This window comes from Coenobita brevimanus, chromosome 65 (assembly GCF_032717465.1).
Source record: "Coenobita brevimanus isolate Jiangsu-jjx chromosome 65, ASM3271746v2, whole genome shotgun sequence".
Taxonomy (NCBI): domain Eukaryota; kingdom Metazoa; phylum Arthropoda; class Malacostraca; order Decapoda; family Coenobitidae; genus Coenobita; species Coenobita brevimanus.
In genome coordinates this window covers 38,854,782-38,873,456 of record NC_137018.1, presented here as the reverse complement: position 1 = coordinate 38,873,456, position 18,675 = coordinate 38,854,782, and the positions used below count along the sequence as shown (strand labels likewise).

The 18,675-nt window shown below is 45.8% G+C and overlaps 1 protein-coding gene across 4 annotated transcripts in view; it reads right to left on the bottom strand.

The window, feature by feature from the left end:
- LOC145405069 (putative RNA/DNA demethylase ALKBH6) overlaps nt 1–14,809 on the bottom strand; it is a 65,543-nt gene extending 50,734 nt beyond the window's left edge. For 2 of the 4 annotated variants that reach the window (XM_080276571.1, XM_080276575.1), the window contains exons 1-2: nt 14,757–14,809; nt 3,333–3,436 (exon numbers count right to left, since the gene is read on the bottom strand). In XM_080276571.1, coding sequence (XP_080132697.1) covers nt 3,333–3,365 — 33 coding nt within the window. In that variant the 5' untranslated portion in view covers nt 3,366–3,436; nt 14,757–14,809. Of the gene's footprint in view, nt 1–3,332; nt 3,437–14,635; nt 14,688–14,756 lie in introns of those variants that run through there. The other 2 variants (XM_080276574.1, XM_080276572.1) reach the window with 2 other exon arrangements.
- Between the last annotated feature and the right edge of the window lie 3,866 nt (nt 14,810–18,675).

Sequence of the window (18,675 nt, the reverse complement as noted above, 5' to 3'; positions counted from 1 at the left end):
ATGTGTGCATTTGCCACCAGGGAAGGGTTATGACTGGTTTCTCATTGTTTGTCATGCTTGCCTGTGAATGGCTGATGGATGCAGTTTGCGGCACATTATCCATCTACCTATCTATTGCCAGACGCCTTAATTCTGTAAGGGGTGGCCACAAACAAACCGCCTCCATGTCGCCCTGACCCCTGCCATTTCACTGCCCTGCCCCCAGCTCACACCCCCTTCTCTCACATACCTCTCCTTTCCATCCCTTCAGCTCATCCTTGGCCTCCCCCTCCCTCTCCCCTCTTCCACCTCACTCACACACACTCTCCTCATCAGTCTCTCACTCTCCATCCTCTCCACATGGCCAAACCACCTCAGTGTGCTTCTCCTAACGCTTCCTATCACCTCGACATCCACATCACAACGCTCCTTCACTTCCTCATTTGTTGGTCTCTCTCCATGTGACTCCACATACTCGTCTCACATAACTCATTTCCACAGCTCTCACTCTTGACTTCTGTCCCTTCAACAAGGTCCAAGCTTCACTTCCATACGTTAGAGTTGGCACAGACACACGCCACAGAAATCTCAACGGAAATGCATCACTTTGGCGCCGAAAGTCCACACTTTACCCCTTAACCGCGGGGCATCACTTTCGTGACGCTTGGGAGCAAGGGATCATACCGCGGGGCGTCGCTTTTGTGATTCTGTGTTATTTTGAATTCACCCGGGCTTCCAAGTGGGGGCTTGTATCATCTATCAGTACTGCCAATGTCCAACACTAGTCAGCACTCCTAATCTCATCTGTACTCCCATCCATTGTTGACAATTTAGCCATTTCTCCCCGTTCTTGACTCCCCTCCCTACCCCCCCTCCATTACCCTATCCTCTCGCCTGACTGGCCGTGCTACGCTAAGTAAATCTTCCCTGGAATTTTTCACTGATTTCATCCATTGAAATAAGCCCTCTGCCCTATTCTTATACCAAATAATATATACAAGAAAGAAATAAGGTGAGTGAGAGTGCCATACACCTGGAATTGGCTAATTATCACCTGACAACACCTCACGTGCACTCGTTTGCTAATTTTTGCTGTTTATTTCCACTTGAAATATGCCGTATAATCTATTTTCGTAATAAATATACATATAAAGGGGGAAGGGAGAAGCCTAAGTGATATTTACATTCACCTGGAACTACCTAATATTTTATAATGTATTGTCTAGATTTCCTGCCAATCATTTCACTGCTATATATAGCTGTGTCAAGAGGCTAAGTTGGTAGTAATGAATTTCCCCAGGTAGGCCACCACCCCAGCCCATCCTTATCAGTTCACGTTCATCTTCCAACGTGGAGGTACGTCAGTTCGCTCTTGCTAGCTTCAGGGCCTTTTCACCCCCATGCAAAAGGGCCCTGTGACCTTTACCCCCTACTAAACCTCGTGTGGAAAGAGGTAAAGGGCTGACAATTGATAAAAGAGTGACTACGATCTTTCTATTGAGTAAAACAGTGCAAGTGGAATTGTAAATAATGTGTAAATAAAGTGTAAACAGCAAGTGAAAGTAATGAATGTATATATACATGAACAGTGGAAAATAGTTTTATAAGTTACTTCAAGTGACAGTGCATAACACAGTGTAAATAAAATAGAAATGTAAATAACGTAAATAAAATAGAGAACGTAAATAGAAATGTAAATGAGTAGTAGTATAAGAATACGAGTATATACCCTAGGAGTAATGAAAGTGAAAGTTTCACTCTAGCATGTCTGAATACTATGAGTTATGAGAGTGAAGGTGAAAGTGACATTCACTCTCAATGCTAGTATAAAGGACAAGAAAGTGAATGCCATGTATTTTACTGAAAGAAATTGAATCCCTACAGTGACAATAAACTAATACTACTGAAGGAAACTTATGGATAAAGACTGTAGATATATATAAGTGTTATATAGTAATAGAAATATAAAGTGTGAGGGGTTTTATGAATAATAAATGACATCGTACCAAGAGTGAACTAGCGCAAGTGCGATGGTCAGACACGCTCGTAATTTTCGTTGCTTTCACAGTGGGTTTTTTTTTGGAGTATGGATCCCAAACTACTTGAAAATCATAGAGTAGTGTTTATAGTGTTAATATCTGGCTGTGGTAATCATATTACGGGTTGTCGGGAAGTGTAAAGTGGAAACTTCGTTACCCAACTTCAGAGGTCTCCACAAGTCCTACGGTAACCGACAAAGGCTCAACAAACATTCCAGGAGAAAGCTGAAGGTATGTGCCATAAGCATATGTAATTTTAATATTCTAGGACTAATAACTGATTTTTGGCAAATATTTTTTGAGAGTCTGTCGGAGTCCGAATAACCCCGCGGCACACGCAAAACATTGGTTAACATGCCCGCAGTGTAGGGGTTAAGCATATAACCATGGTTTCTGCTACTTTTGGTTCTGAACAGGAACCACGTCGTGGATTAGAAAACCATGGCTTACAAACACACATTTTGTGGGACTTGACTGTAGTCCCATTACGAAAGTTCTCTGCTCTTCTGGCACATATGCCAAGCCAATCAGCCAATTTGGCAGTGTTGGCGCTAGATCTAGCGCTTTTCATGATATCTTGGCACCAAAAAATATTAGATTTTCTTCTATATCTAGCGTGTTTTGAAGTCCAGTTTAACGTGAAAGTTTGTAAAGTTCACCAATAGCTTAGTGCGTTTTAAAGTTGAGCTTAGCACTGTTGAAGATTTCTCCTTGTCAACCCTGCATGCGTCATCGGCCATCATGACTTGTGAGCATCTGGCTTTTTGAGCAGGACCTTTCGAAAGTTTGAAAACTTTGTTGGGCTATTTTACAGTCATCCTCTTGTTCTCGTGTTGCACTATCGTCTCTACTAGTGGTTTTGTGCAAAAATGCACCATAAGGTGCTACCATCAAGACGATTGAATTATTGAAAAAATTGGAGGCGGGTGTTCCTAGGACGAAGATAATGAAAGATTTCGGTGTGAGCTCTTCCACTATATATGACCTTAGAAACAAAATGGATTTTGGTGTGAGCTCTTCCACTATATACAACCTTAACAAACAGAAGGCCAATTCAATGCTTAGGGTTGACCAATAATACTTGCTAGACACTGTGATTGCGTTGGGGTGACTGACCATAATTACTACAAACTTTTCTGGCAGGTTTTCCCGGTCTTCCAGCAATTTCTGCTCTTTTGGCACCTGCTTGGTCCTGTAGATGCCAAATGAGAGGATTTTTACTGTATATGGTTTCATGGCTTACAGGAAACCACAATCTAGTAATATTCTGGAAGGTCATTGAATCATTAATCTATAAACAGCAAACTCACTCACATTTTCCACTCTGTAATCCTTGTATGAAATCATTATGGATTATATCTCCTTTGTCAGGGCTTGATGTCAAATAGGTGAAACCATACACACTGCCACCTTCCAAACTGTGAAAAGAATAACAGGGATTAAAAATACTGTATGAACTATCTATTATTGCCCTAATCAACCAATAGGTAACTTCCATCTGTAAGAAGCATACCATACAAAAATACTGCAGTATTTCCAAATGAACATAAAGAAACCTGCTGTTTACTATCACATTCAAAGATGCTGATACTATGCAGCAGCATTTTAATCCTGTGTCCCACCGTCACAGAGGACAGGGAGATCTAAAGCACAATATTCCTCTTAGAAGTTGGAGATCTCAGTTGTTACTCACATCTGTATCACTGGTGCTACAAGGCTGCCAACACCAAAACTGATGGGCAGTGGGGCTACCACATCCCTATAATGAAAATTTGCAGAATGTACCTAGTACAGTCATTATACTGTGCAGTTGCCCAAAGAAGATGACAGAGTGTCCAGAAGTTTTCAATAAGCGACACTGAACGTGCTTTTCCATATACCGTACTGTATCACTACAATGTTAAACCCTACCAGTAATTTGTGAAATTGTTGTAAAAAACTATCGTTAAAAGCCAAAGTGCTCATGCTTTACTGAGGTGGACAGAAATGTGGTGAGAATGCATTGTCAGATGTGTGCTACTGAGGAGAGATGCAAGCTAATAGTTCAGAAGAGCAGCAATCATTGAAGAAGAGATAGCAGAGACAAAGATGCAGAAATGCAGTGAAGAAAGAGAAGTTGAAGAGGGTCAGTAAGAGGGAAACTGAGGAGCACAAAGCTCTTGACTCCATCCTGTTTAGAAGACCTTTACGGTGTGTGGGGAGCTATCCCACTTGGACTCCACAAAGGAGCAAATAAGGTCCCTAAAAAATGTCAACACCTGTGCAGGGGTAAAGAAGGCACAGAGCTGGCCAAGTGCACCTGATCTCTTGGAAACAGATTTAGCAAGAGAAGTAATATAATCTTTCCATGACATGTCCCAAAAGAATGAAACCCCATGGATGCTGACAGAAAATGAAGAGCTGAGATATGCAGTACTGAATATTAAAGGATACTCCTGCATAAGATTTTGGCAGTCAAATGAATTTACAATGCATTAAAAACAAGGTTCTTTTTAACTCAATCAGAAATAAGAGCCAAGTCAGAAAGTGGGTGTGCCACTGCATCATCCTATGACTGTAGTAGTAGTACTGTAGTTGTTCCCTAGCCAGTCTGGCCGAACAGCCCCGAGTCCCTTAGGAAGGCCATGGCCGAGACCGGGCTTTCCCACAGAGCTCTCAAAGAGTGTATGTTGTGTTGTTGGCGTAGGTGATTGTGTGCAATGCAGTCTTCCATAATGTGCTTAATAGTATGGGGTGCTGTGTTGCATCCTGGACAGGCATCAGCGACGGAGTCATCCAGCCTCTTCTGGTAGCTTAAGAGGGCTGGATGGTGCCATCTCAGCCTGGCCAGGTGGACCCTGTCCTCACGAGGAAGATAGGATTCAGAAGGGTGGATGTCAGGAGGCCGTGCATGCAGCTGTGTGTTGTCTTTAAGTGACTGAATGGAGCGGCGAGTGATCTGAGTGTGGATATGCTTCTGGAAGCTGGTCTGAGGTGGGCGAGGGGGGGAGAGATGACAGTATTTGTGTTTGGTATCATGTGCTGGGTGTTGTTTTGATGTTCCTTGGTGTGGGTGGATGTGCTGCCATGTACTGAAGTGGATGTTGAGGGTTTGTGGAGGCTGCAGCAAGAAACTGGGTGCCTCTCATGTCTAGGTGATCCTTGACTTTGAGGACTTTGGTTTCTTGATGTAGGTGGTCTGTGGGTGTAGTAGCTGTGCAGCCTGTGATTATTTTTAGGGCCTTGTTCTGTATGGTCTGTAGAGTGTTGTAGTGTGTTTTGGTCAGGTTAGAAGCCCAGGCAGGGCTTGCATAATTCATCACTGAAAGTATGTATTATTTGTATACTGTGGTGGTGGTTTCTTTGTTGTGTCCGAATGTTGTATGGGCAAGTGACCTCAAAGCATTGAGTCTTGGTGTTATTCTATTTTTAATGTTTGAGATGTGTTGTCTAAATGACATTGATGTATTGTATGTTACACCAAGGATTTTGTGTGTGTGTGTGTGTGTGTGTGTGTGTGTGTGTGTGTGTGTGTGTGTGTGTGGTAGGGGAGTGTTGTTTATGGTGAGGTGTGGGATGTGACTGCGTTCTGCTGTCCAGTTTGTGAGAAGAGTCACTGTAGATTTGGCTGGGGCTATTTTGAGCCTGTTTGTGGTGAACCATTCGTGTAGTGTGTTGAGGTAAGGTTGAATGGTGTGTGCAGCTGTGTTTGCATTTTGGTGTGTACATGTAAGTATTATATCATCTGCATAGGAAGCTATGTGTATCTGTGGTGTGTGGGTACGTCGTGCATGTATAGATTAAAGAGTGTAGGGGACAAAACAGATCCTTGGGGGAAACCGTTTGTGAAGTTTCTGATGTTAGAAGACTGACCGGCAAATGTTACGTGTGCACATCTGCCTGCTAAGTAGTTTGCCAGCCATCTTTTTGTATTATTGTGCATGTTTGTGTTGAGTATTTTGTTTGTGAGGTTGTGGTGGGGGATGGCATCAAAAGCTTTGCAAATGTCTAGTGTGACTAGGAGTGTTCTGTGTGGTGGCTTGGCTGAATTCATGCCATCGAAAACTCTCTGTGTAAGGTCTGTAAGAAGGGTGTTTGTGGAGTGTAATGGCCTAAAGCCATGTTGTGACTGGGTTAGGGGAATGTGAGGTGTGACTAGTTGTAATATCAGTCGTTCTGTGACTTTAGAGGGGGTGCAGAGGAGTGTGATGGGGCAATGTGAGGAGGGTAACATGGGGTCTTTGTTGGGTTTAGGGATAGTGATGATATTGCCATGCTTCCAGATGTTGGGTATTATGTTGTGTGAGAAGCTGTAGTTTGATATGTTGGTGAGTGCTTGTATGCCTTGTGGTCCTAGGTGTTTAAGGTGAATGTTGCTTAGGTTGTCTGGTCCACAGGCAGATGAGTGCTTGAGGATGTTAATGATGCGCTTCGTCTGGTTGTAAGTGAAAGGTGCGTAGTCTGGGTCTGTGGGGAACTGTCTCTTATGGCTGATGATACGTCGGTCTTCCGGATGGGGGGTTAGATGGCTGACATGAAAAGTGATTGATGAGAATGTTTGCTTGTTGTTTGTTTGAGGGTATGGTGTCTGCTGTTGTGATGGCAGCATGTGATTGTGTGGTGTTGCTGTTTGAAAGCGTGATGATGTTTAGTGTTTTGTAGAGTTTGCTGATGTTTGTTTTGTGGTCAAGCGTTTGGAGGTAATTTTTCCAGTTTAGTGTTTGCTGTTCTGATATTTTACTGTTTATCTGAGTGCTGAGTTCTTGTATTTGTTGTATGGTGTCTTGTGTATGGGGTGTTGGGGAGTGTCGTTGTGTGTCCCGTTGTCTGATGAGGCCTTGAATTTCTGGTGTGAAGTTGGGGTTGTGTCTCTTTCTGTTGCCTCTAGGGATGTGTCTTTTGTCTGTGTTTTGTATGATTGTATTGAAAGTGTGCACAGTGGTGTTGATGTTTGTGATGGGTGTACTGTTTAGTGTTTCGAAATGTTGTTCTATTTCAGTTACAAAGGCCTCCCAGTTGGCTCTCTTATAATTAGTGAATGTGTGTTTGTGGCCGGCTGGGGTGATTCTGGTTTTGGTAGTGATGATGATTGGGAGGTGATAGAACCTAGGGTTTTGATCACTCTCCATGATGTAGTGGGAGTGAGGTTTGGGGAGCAGAAGGTGATGTCTGGAGATGATGGGAGGAAGAGGGCTTGGTGTGGGATATGGGTATGTTGGTCTAGACTGTTTAGTATGAAAAGATGATCTGTCTGGGATTGTAGTACCAGCCCTCTGTCTGTGTCAGGGTTGTTGACATGCCAGGCCGACGACTTGGCGTTGAAATCACCACCCAGGATGATGGGTATGTTAGTGATGTGTATCTGTGGAGAGTAATTGTGTGGTACTGTGGGGGACGATTGGGGGGAATGTATGTGTTAGCGATTGTTATGTGTGAATTGTTACCAGTGCATATTTTAATTGATTGTATTTCTGTTGTGGTGTCATGTGGGGGGAGAAGTGACTTTGGATGTGCACTGGTATCTGCAAAGTTGATGGATTTGTGTACCTGGGTGATGAGTCCACCGCCGCCGCCGTCGGCCCGATCTTGTCGAATGGTGGTGAAGTTATGAAATGTCGGTGTTTTCTGTGCTCTGTGTAGTTTTGTTTCTTGTAAGATGGCAATGTGTATGTTCTGTTGTTTGATGAATTGTGTGAGTTCATGTATTTTGGTGTTTATGCCATCTATGTTTAACTGAAGGATGTTTATGTTGTGTGTGCGATGTGCGTCGGCTGCTGCAGCACGGGGGGGGAGGTGGTGTGGGTGGCGGGGAAGGGGTAGGAGGAGGTTGTGATGGAGGTAAGGGTTGAGGTGGATTAGGATGGGTTGGAATGGGAGGAGTTGGGGGATTGGTTGGTGTGGGAAGGGTTAGTGGGTTTGGCTGTGGAGGTGTGAAGGAAGTAGGAGTAGGATTGGAAGGGGGGTTGATGGGTGGGGGGGGAAGGAGCATAAGAAGCAGGTCCAGGTGTTTGTGTAATGTTTCCTGGATGCAAGTGTTGTGCAGGTGTATAGGGTCCAGTTCTTGCAGGAGTTGCATTGAACTGAACCCTTTGTCTGTCGGCTCGACATGATAGGTTTTGAGCATGTTGGACATAATGTATTTGTTGGTGGGTCCTGGAGTGCTCTCAATGTCCCCGGCTAGAAGAAGTCGTCGAGAAAAGACAGCCAGGGAGTCATTTCTCGGTGTAGAAAAAACGGTGTTGTTGTGTGTGTTGTGTTGGGAGATGTGGTACTTGCCCGGGCGACCGAAGCCACTCCCAGGTACTCGAGCCCCGTGAGGGGCCGAGGGGGGTTTGCGGTGGTTTGGCCCCCGTGCTGTCCTCCTCTTCTCTTCGACAGCCTCTGGGGGGTAGACCCACGGCGAAGATGCCACACCACTCCAGGTCCTCCTATGACTGTTGAAGTACCTGCTGTGTTGGACATTGTGAGAAGCAGATGAGGAGGTGAAGGGTGGAATCATCAGTGTATGAGTGGAAAGAATTATATGTGCAGCTCAGAAGATCAATGATGAAAAGATGGAAGCTTTGATGAGAGGACAGAACCCTGAAAAATATCACTACTGACAGCTCTAGGAAATGAATGGTGGCTGTCTACTATAGCAGGTACAGGGCGAAAGAAGGGAAACTAGATCGAGGCACACACAGAAGGGTAGAACTAGAAACTGTAAGAGTGCAGTTAAGAAATTAGAGATTTGTGCCAGACTGTTGAAAGTGTGGGAATCTGGGTCTTGCAAGAGCTACTTTAAATTTATTTGTGACTGTGATGCCCTCTGTCAGTCTTCTTGGTTGTTATTCCTACCATTTTCCCCTACTAATCTTTCATGAATGATCTAATGAAAGCTGCATTACTAATCCCTCAGCAAATTAGCAATGACCTGGGAGCGCTGAGTGTGACCCCATCTGCCCACGACAGGAAGCATACCTTTTCAAATATGTTGTCGTTGTGATGGCTGCACTCCAGCGCAGTGGGACATAGTCCAGCGATGTTTTTAAAATAAAGTAGCAAGCATTAAGATTTTTTGCAGTCATGTGGTTAATAACCACTAATGTGAAACGTCCAAAATATGATACAGTATGCTGGTATAATGCAGAGGAGATATTGGCAGGGCTATAATTCCTAAAGTCTCATGTGCACCAGGCTGCAAGCACCCCTATCCCCGCCAAATTCAATGGGGAGAAACAGGACAAATATGCCGAAGTACCTGTGGTATTCTAAGGTAGGTAGCTAGCCTAGTTTTGAATGGTTTTCAAGGTTAGGTTTTGTGGCAGTGTGAATAGTTAATATCATGGTGGGGTTGGGGAATAAAGCCCTCCCCACCCCCCATATTAGGTAACTGATGTTGGTGTGTATGTGTGTTTTTTTCGTTTCAATTGGTTTCCTGATTGTCACTTGTTGGGAAAGCTTTTTTCCCTGCTGTGGGAGGGGGGAGGGCTGGGTCAAAAATGGCGAATTAATTTTGGTACAGGTCTGGCAGATGTCCTACATCAAGCTCGTCAATTCTGATAACTTCTGGAAATAGATCTCACCAATACAAACAACTTTTATTAAATGCTAAACCATTGCAAATTGACATTTAAGATGCTCCGTGAAATAGTACAACTTTAAAATATATCGGGGACCCATCATTACGAAGCAGGATTTCTGGCAGCTGGAGGGAGGACAGGAGAGGAAAGTAGGCTCCGAGCGCGATACAAAACAGCTAATCAGAGTGAAGATACACTCTTAAGTCAGAAACTTGCACTTGATCATGACCAATCAGAGGACTAGGTTTGAATATGCCTTTCCCTATCCCCTATTCAAATTCAGTGTTTTGATGGCAGCCCTCTATGAAGGTTGCAGTTCATTTAACGGCTGCATTTTCAAGGAATGCTTTGAGGATAACGAGATCAGCTTTTAATTTCTTCGTTCTTACAGCATTCTACCTCTAAACATGCAATGCCCTACGTGTGTGAACCATTAATGGTATACATTTATGAAAATTGAGCATCAGTGGCATTGCAACAGTACAGGGCCTCCTTTCTTCACCAGTACAGTACAATTTTTAAGCAGGCAGAAAACCAAGAAATCCACTCCTATTTTAAAGAAGTTGCAAAGCTCTATCCTCATCGGCACTGACTAAGGTACTGTGAATTGTTATTTAAGAAATAACAATCGTAGCACATGTTAAGTTGGGTAAGGTAAGGTTTGGCTTGATTATGTTATTGTTATTATTTTTCCATGAAACCTAGTTTTGGGTCAATTTTTACACGTTCACCTCAGACGATTTTTTCATCCAACCTGAGTGTTTCCTGCTGTTTTTGGTGTGATTTGATCGATTTTGACCTGTTTCTATTGTAAGTCGCAAGTTTATGCCAAAAGCAACTAGCAACTTCCGGTAGAAACTATCTATCTATCTATCTATTGCCAGATGCCTCAATCCCGTTCGGGGTGGCCACAAACAAATCACCTTCACGTCGTCCTGTCCCCCGCCATTTCACTGCCCCGCTCCCAACTCACACACCCCTTTCCCATATACCTCTCCACCCTATCCCTCCATCTCATCCTCGGCCTCCCCCTCCCTCTTCCCCCCTCCACCTCACTCACATACACTCTCTTCGTCAGTCTTTCACCCTCCATCTTCTCCACATGGCCAAACCACCTCAGTGTGTTTCATAACGCTTCCTATCACATCCACATCCACGTCACAACGCTCCTTTATATCCTCATTTGTCAGCCTGTCTCTCCATGTGACTCCACAGGCTCCTCTTAAATAACTCATTTCCACTGCTCTCACTCTTGACTTGTGTCCTTCCAGCAACTTCCAAGCTTCACTTCCATTCGTAAGAGTTGGTATCACAATACTGTCATGTAGTAACTTTTTCAATTCCATGCTCACTTCCCTGCTGCTTATCACTGCTTTCAAGGAACCAGCAACCTTTCTTCCCTGCTGTACCCTTTCAAGCACTTCACCCTCCAAACCTCCATCCTTACTCATCACACTACCCAAGTACTTAAACGTACTCACATTTTCCAATTCCTCACCATCCAACCTCGCTGTACATTCACTGACTTCACCTCTCTCAAAGACCATCACTTTACTCTTCCCTACATTCACCTTTAGATTCTGTTTCTTACACACTCTCCCAAACTCATCCACCAAGCCTTGCAGCTCTCCTTCGTCTTCACTCAACAACACAGTATCATCTGCAAACAACAGTACAGGAAGTTTCCAAACACTATCCTCTCTCACCAGGGCCACTCCAACATCCACTACCCTACCTTGTGCCTCTTTTATTACCCCATCCATGTACAGACTGAACAACCATGGAGACAAGACACATCCCTGTTTCAACCCAACCTTCAAAGAAAAAAATTCGCTCAGTTCACCATCCACACACACTGCAGCCTTAGCACCATCATATATACTCTTCATAGCATTCAACAACTTCCCATCTACTCCATATATTCTTAATACTTTCCACAATCCTTGTCTATCCACCCTGTCATATGCTTTCTCCAAATCCATGAAAGCCGCATACAACTTCTTTTCCTTCTCTAGAAACTTTTCCACTAAAGACCTAAGAATGAATATCTGATTTACACAACCTCTTCCCTTCCTAAAGCCTCCCTGTTCTTCTCCAACTAATTCCTCTGTTCTTTCTCCAATTCTGTCAATAAGTATCCTACCATACACTTTTCCTATTATACTAAGAAGACAAATGCCCCTATGATTACCACACACTTCTTTTTCCCCTTTTCCTTTGTACAAGGGAATAATTATACCTGACTTCCACTCCTCCGGGACTCTACCTTCCTCCCAGGCCAGTCTGCACATTTTCCACATCCATTCTACTACTATCTCTCCCCCATGCTTCAGCATTCACCACACACTCCATCAATTCCTAGGGCTTTCCCCAATTTAACTTTCTTCATTGCTTCCAAAACTTCTATCCTACTGATTTCTTCCTGTCTTTTAACCTCCCTCCTTCTCCCGGCCATTCCCCAGCCACTTATACTTGCATTACTTCCTTCCTCTATGTTCAACAATTCCATAAAGTGTTCTCTCCATCTGCTCACTTTTTCTCCCTTCTCCACTAGTAATCTACCATTTTTATCTTTCACTCCCCTGCTAACTTCACTTCCACTCTCTTTTTCTTTTCACCTCTTTCCAGAACATTTTCTTACAGTCCCTCCACTTTACACTGAAGTTCCTTCCAAATTCCTCATCCGCTCTCTTCTTACTCTCTCTTACTAATCTTTTCCTCTCTCTCTTTCTACATATAACTCTCTCTTCCGCCTCTCAACTTCTTCCATGCCCCTATTTCTCATCCATTCATTGTATGCTTTCTTCTTTTGTGTCACAGCCTGTCTCACCTCTTCATTCCACCACGCTGTTCCTTGCACACCCCACCGTCTTCTCTTCATCCCACACACCCATCACATGCTGCACATATTTCTTCTGTGAATATCCTGCACACACCTTCCACGTCCCCCATCTGCTCCAATTCACATTTGCCCAATCGTTCCTCCACTTCTCTCTTATACTCTGCCTTTTTCTCATCCTCTTGTAACCTTTCCACTCTCCTTACAAATACTCCTTCTTCCCGTCCTTCCCTTCTTCTATTTCTCCATCTTAATTGGATCTTGATTCTGGCCACCACCAAGTAGTGGTCAGAAAGTCCACTCCCTCAACCTCTATAAGCTCTTGCATCCATTACACATTTTTGCATCCTTTCATCCACACACACATAATCAATCATTGCCTTCCTTTCATTCAGTTCACCACCCACCCTTCTCATCACTAGCCATGTATACCTCTGGATCATTTTGTGCCTGAAGAGGGTATTGGCTATCACCAACCCCCTCCCAGCACAAATGTCCACTAACACACTGCCATTCTCATCTATCTCAGCAGGCACACCCCACTCACCAACTATTTCATCCATCTTCACATTCCCTACTTTACCATTCATATCACCAATCAGAAACACTCTCTCACTCCTTCCAAACTTTTCCATGCACACTTCCACATTTGTCCAGAACTCTTCTCTCACTCAGCTTGACCGATCTTGCGTTGATGCATACACACACACAATCGCCCACATTTGTATTCCAACTTTCAATCTTACCCATGCAATCCTTGACCCAACTGATCCATACTCTCTTATGCTCTTCTTCCATCACACCCAAAACAACAGAAAACACTCAGGTTGGATGCCTGTTACCACATGAAACATCCTATTTTTATAGCTACAGGAAATTAACCTAACCTAACCTATCAAAATTACCTAATCTATCTTAGAAGCTTACCTTAATCAGTAGGTCAAACTTTACCCTAACCTAACCAACCTAACCTAACCAAACCTAACCTGCTGCAGTGGAATGCTTACCTTAGAGATAAGATGGTCAAGGTCATGCAGGAGCCTACAGTTTTCTGGTACTTTTAGAAAAGATTAGAGGACCTTCATTTTTGTTGGAAATGGTTCATTTTACCTCTTTTCCAATCATGAACTCTGACTGGATAAGGAGCTGAAATGAAGAACTTTCAACAGAAAACGAAGGCAAATATCACTAAACTCGCATCAGAAACCACCAACTGGAAACACTTGTTAACACATAAAAAATCAATATTACACCCGAGGCACTGATCACGTCCTTCTTCTTTGGAAGCCATGGCGAGAAGAATTTAAATCTTCCACCGAGAAGGAATCAAAGACCGCGCTTCAAACTGATTGGTAGAATACCATCACGTGACCTAAAGTATGCCTGTGAGTGGGTGAAACAGACCTAGCAGACGCATGCGGTCGAAGGAAAGAGAAACACACATACAAACACACACATTTTTTACACGGACTGGTCGAGTGAAGATCCAAGGTATGGTTTTGGGTGGAAATTATAATCATGCGTAACTCATTTATTATCAATTTCCGAGTGAAATGTCATAAAAGAAAAGATTCTTAGAATGACCAAATCTAATAGAAAATGTCAACAAAAAGGAAAAAAAATCGCATGAGGTGTACGTGTAAAGTTTGACCGAGTTTTGATTGTTTTTGGTGTGATTCATACAATTCGAACTGTCAAGACCTCTGGAATGGTCATCCCACCAACCAAACTGTCAGTTCACTAACTTGTAAACTATGCATTATAAGGGTCGAGTCGAATGAATCACAAAAACTATCAAAACTGCCAAGCTTCATGGAAATATACCTGTTGGGCATCTGCTGGACAATTACCATAACTACAACAATGAAATGACCATAAATAATGCTTGAAATGACCATAAATAATGCTTGAAACACATATTTCATTTAAACAAAAAATAAAATAATAACTGGGGTGAGGTAATATAAAAAGTATAATAGCATCTAAAACTGTGGGGCAATTTGATTTTGGGCATATCAAAAACAAAAATCCAATTATAGAGCAACGTTGGGTCTGGTTAGTACTTGGATGGGTGACCGCCTGGGAACACCAGATGCTGTTGGCATCCCTACGTGTCAAGTGGGGTTGGTGGAGGATTAGTGCCCCTCCCTGTAAAACAATTAACTCTAAGCCCTTGGCCACCCCATTTGGGATACATGGCGTCTGGCAATGGATGGATGGACATGACGTCCACCTACCGTAATCACCAACAAGAAATATGCCGGGTCACCGAACTACATTTAAGTGCTCAGTACCGATCGTGTCGTCCACTAACACGACTACAATACAGTAGAAGAAACGGTTCCGGGACAAACTCACCGTTAAGTCACCGTCACAAGCAGTGATTTGTCTTAGTTATTATTGTGACTTGAAGTCACAACAGTAAGACAATTCGCCGTCAGGACGATTCCCCGTCATTTATTTACATATCAGTTCATTTAGCAAGTATATTAGTTTTCGAGTTATATGAGTTATAACGTGTAATGCTAGGTGTATTAGGTTCAGTTGCCCGCACTTAAAACACCTAACATGTAGCGGGGTCCTCTTTCGAGACCGGGGCTTAGACAAATAGGAGAGAGGCAGGACACAAAAACTCAGGCAATAACCTTATACGTGTATTACTGTCAGACAAGGAAACAGCAGATGTTACAGACACGATATTCTGGGTGATCACATAAACTCTTATAACTAGGTAGGGTGAATAGTATCTCGCAGGATACTGTCGGGAATATAAATTGAAAACAATATTCGAGGCGGAGTGTTTTACGCGCGTGGAGAGGCTAGGGCTAGTTCTCACAAGAGGCGGGGGTGTAAGGCACTGGGGTCTAATTGTGATTATAGTACTATGAGGCAGAGTTTGATGGTAGCGTGTTCACTTTGTTATTTTCTGGTATAGGGTTACTTGGTCAATTACCGTTACTTACTCCACGGCCTTGGTATTGGTCTTATCACTGTATAGCCTTTCAATGGATCTATCTCTCTTTCCAACTTTTGGTCTGAAATACAGCATAGTGTCCCCGGGAATGCCCAATCCCCTCCACCAGGGATTCAGCGTAGTGCCCCCGCAAACTCCCCGACACCCCCACAAGGACTCACGGAGGAGCAGCAGCAGCACACCGAGACTCAGCGCGACAACGACACAAGCCAGCCTGGGCCGTACGCCCCTATGACTCGGAGCCGCCCCGCCGTCGCCATGGCAAGAATCCTGCACTACCTTCCGGGTGAAGTTCCACCAAACCATCTCGGGGTGGAGCTGTCTGTCCAGCTCCGATCAGCACCCCTCTGGAGTTGGCCTGTAGCCACTCCCGCCTTCTACAGGAGTGTGCCAGTAGCCTCTCCAAAGGTGTCTTCCCTCTTGGGACGGCCAGTAGCCGCCCGCCCCTCGTAAAGGAATCAGCCCAACGCCGACCTGAGGGTAATCAGGAGACGGCCGGTAGCCGCTCCCGCCTTCGTCAGAAGGTGTCCTTCCAGAGACACCCGGTAGCCGCTCCACACTCCCTCCTGAAGGAGTCAGCCTGTAGCCACTCTCACCTTCGTCAGACGGCCGGTAGCCGCTCCGAAGGCATTGCCCCCGAGTCGGCCTGTAGCCGCTCCACACCCCTCCTACAGGAGTCAGCCTGTAGCCGCTCCACACCCCTCCTACAGGAGTCAGCCTGTATCCGCTCCACACCCCTCCTACAGGAGTCAGCCTGTAGCCACTCCACACCCATCCTACAGGAGTCAGCCTGTAGCCGCTCCACACCCCTCCTACAGGAGTCAGCCTGTAGCCGCTCTCACCATTAGATCACTAAAACAACTATGATATTCATCCCAAGACATATAAGACATGGCAAGTGATGAGCCCCCCACCAAACGAATAACTCCCACAGACTTAAACCATATTTTAATGAACAGTGCATCGGTCTGCATTTTTACAGATGTAAGGGGGCACGGTGGCTCAGTGTTAGAGCATCAAGCTCATAATCGGGGGATTGCGAGTTCGAGCCTCGGCCGGGACTGCCGTACCGGGAGTGGTAGCGCGCTCCTGTAACCTAATGGGGCTATATGATCCAATACAGGGTCTAGCTCGGGGGAACGCCATTTCTCCATTTACAGATGTAAGCAGTGGAAACGAAAAATTCCTCCTCTTTGCTTACCTCTTGTTATGCGGGGTGTTTTTAGTCCGACTTCTCGTCCTAAAAACGCCCGCGACTGAGTGGAGTCCTCTTTCCGGACCGGAAATAAAGCACCAACAGAGGAACAGGGCATAAAAACTCGGCAGTACACCTTAACACATCTATTGTATTAGTTCAATACACCTTACAATATAAGAACAGTGAGACACTGGACATGGCATGGACAGGAAGACAGAGCGGGTTTACTAACACACAATGTACCAATACACACAAGAATGTCAAGGGCAGGATTCATATATATGTATAGGTGTTGGTAATTACTGGAACATGGCATCGGTATCATAAACAGTGAATAATTGTCATTTAGTGTTCTGGACCGGATGTACAATATATGATGGGAACAAAGGGTCAGGTTGGCTTATATTTACATACACTCGTTATAGCACGCGGCACGGCGCCAGGAAGTCACTTAGCCGCGGCGACACTGTTATACTGGTTTTCTCGTTCTTTTGCCACTATTGGAGTTTCTTTACATCCATTCACTTTACTATATATGTTCGCTGACCCTTGTTTGCTGCCTTGATGTTCACTGAGAAAGTGCGTTACTTTATATTGTTTCCCTCACTGTTTCACTGTCACTTTTATCACTGTCTCTGGGGTTTACACTTATGCATGACGGGTGAGATGCGTTGAAGTCGCCACTAAAGCCAGGGTCCCTGGGCTAACAGAGGTGGTGCCCGGGTGTGGGAGGGGGGCCTCTTGGGGAACCCTCCTGCAGGAGGCAGTGGACCACCTGCAGGGGCGTCGTCGCCCGGGCCTGCTTCGTCAGGGGGGTGCAGGGAGGCCCTTCCGTCTGGGGGCCTCGACCTGATAGGTGGCCCTTGTGTTGGGGCCTTGTCGGTGGGATGCAGGGAGGCCCTCCGGTCTGGGGGCCTCAACCTGATAGGTGGCCCTCCGGTCTGGGGGCCTCAACCTGATAGGTGGCCCTCCGGTCTGGGGGCCTCAACCTGATAGGTGGCCCTCCGGTCTGGGGGCCTCAACCTGATAGGTGGCCCTCAGGTCTGGAGCCAAACAACTCCAAGAGCCGGGCCTGCTGCCTCTTACTCCTGGTGGAGGGCCGTGGGGGAGTGGGGCCTGGATGGCCCTGCTCTGGGGCCTGCTGACTGTGCCCTGGAGGTCCGGATGCTGCGGTCGCCTGTAGGGTGGGGTGCTGTCAGGAGTGAACTGCGGCACCTCTTCCGTGGAGCGTACGTCAGGGGCTGGGGTCGTCCAGGGGTCGGCTGCAGGACTGGGACAGGACCACGCCACCACTCTAGGAACAGCAGCACCTCCGGGGAACCACACCTGGAGGGAGATAGAGAAGGGCGTCCCACGCAGCCAAGAGGTAGGGGGCCAGCCGTGCAAGGGACCTTCCCCTAGGAACTGCAGATGAAGGTCGTACGATGGCCGCTTCTTCCCCCACACGCACAATGGCCATGTTGGCGGTTCCGCAGCTCCTATGGGAAGCAGCCGAAGGGTGTACGGTGGCCGCTCCTTCCCCCACACGTACGATGGCCGTTGTGGCGGTGCTGCTCCCGAAGGAGGAAGAGGCAGATGAGGGGCATACAATGGCCGCTCCCTCCCTGGTACAAACAATGACTGTTACCGCGGCTCTGCCTGTCCGATGGGAAGTAACTGAAGGGCGTACGGTGGCCGCTCCTTCCTCCACACGTACAATGGCCGTTGTGGCGGTGTTACTCCCGTAGGAGGAGTAGGAAGTGGATAAGGGACGTACGATGGCCGCTCCCTCCCCGACACATACGATGGCCATGTTCGCGGTTCCACTTCTCCTTCCTTTGCCTGTCGGTGTGCGCTCAATAGCTACTCCACCGAGGCTGTCTCCAGATGGGTCTGTAACTGAAGGGCGTACAATGGCCGCTCCTTCCCCCACACGTACGATGGCCGTTGTGGCGCTGTTACAGGGGGAAACAACTGAGGGGCATACGATGGCTGCTCCCTCCCCGGTACGTACGATGGCCGTATCCGCGGTGTTGTTTGGGACTATTTCTGGAGCAGTCCCACCCTGAACCTGGTGAAGGCTGCCCGGCTCGCAGGGTCGTCTCTTCTTCCTGCATGGTCGTTGT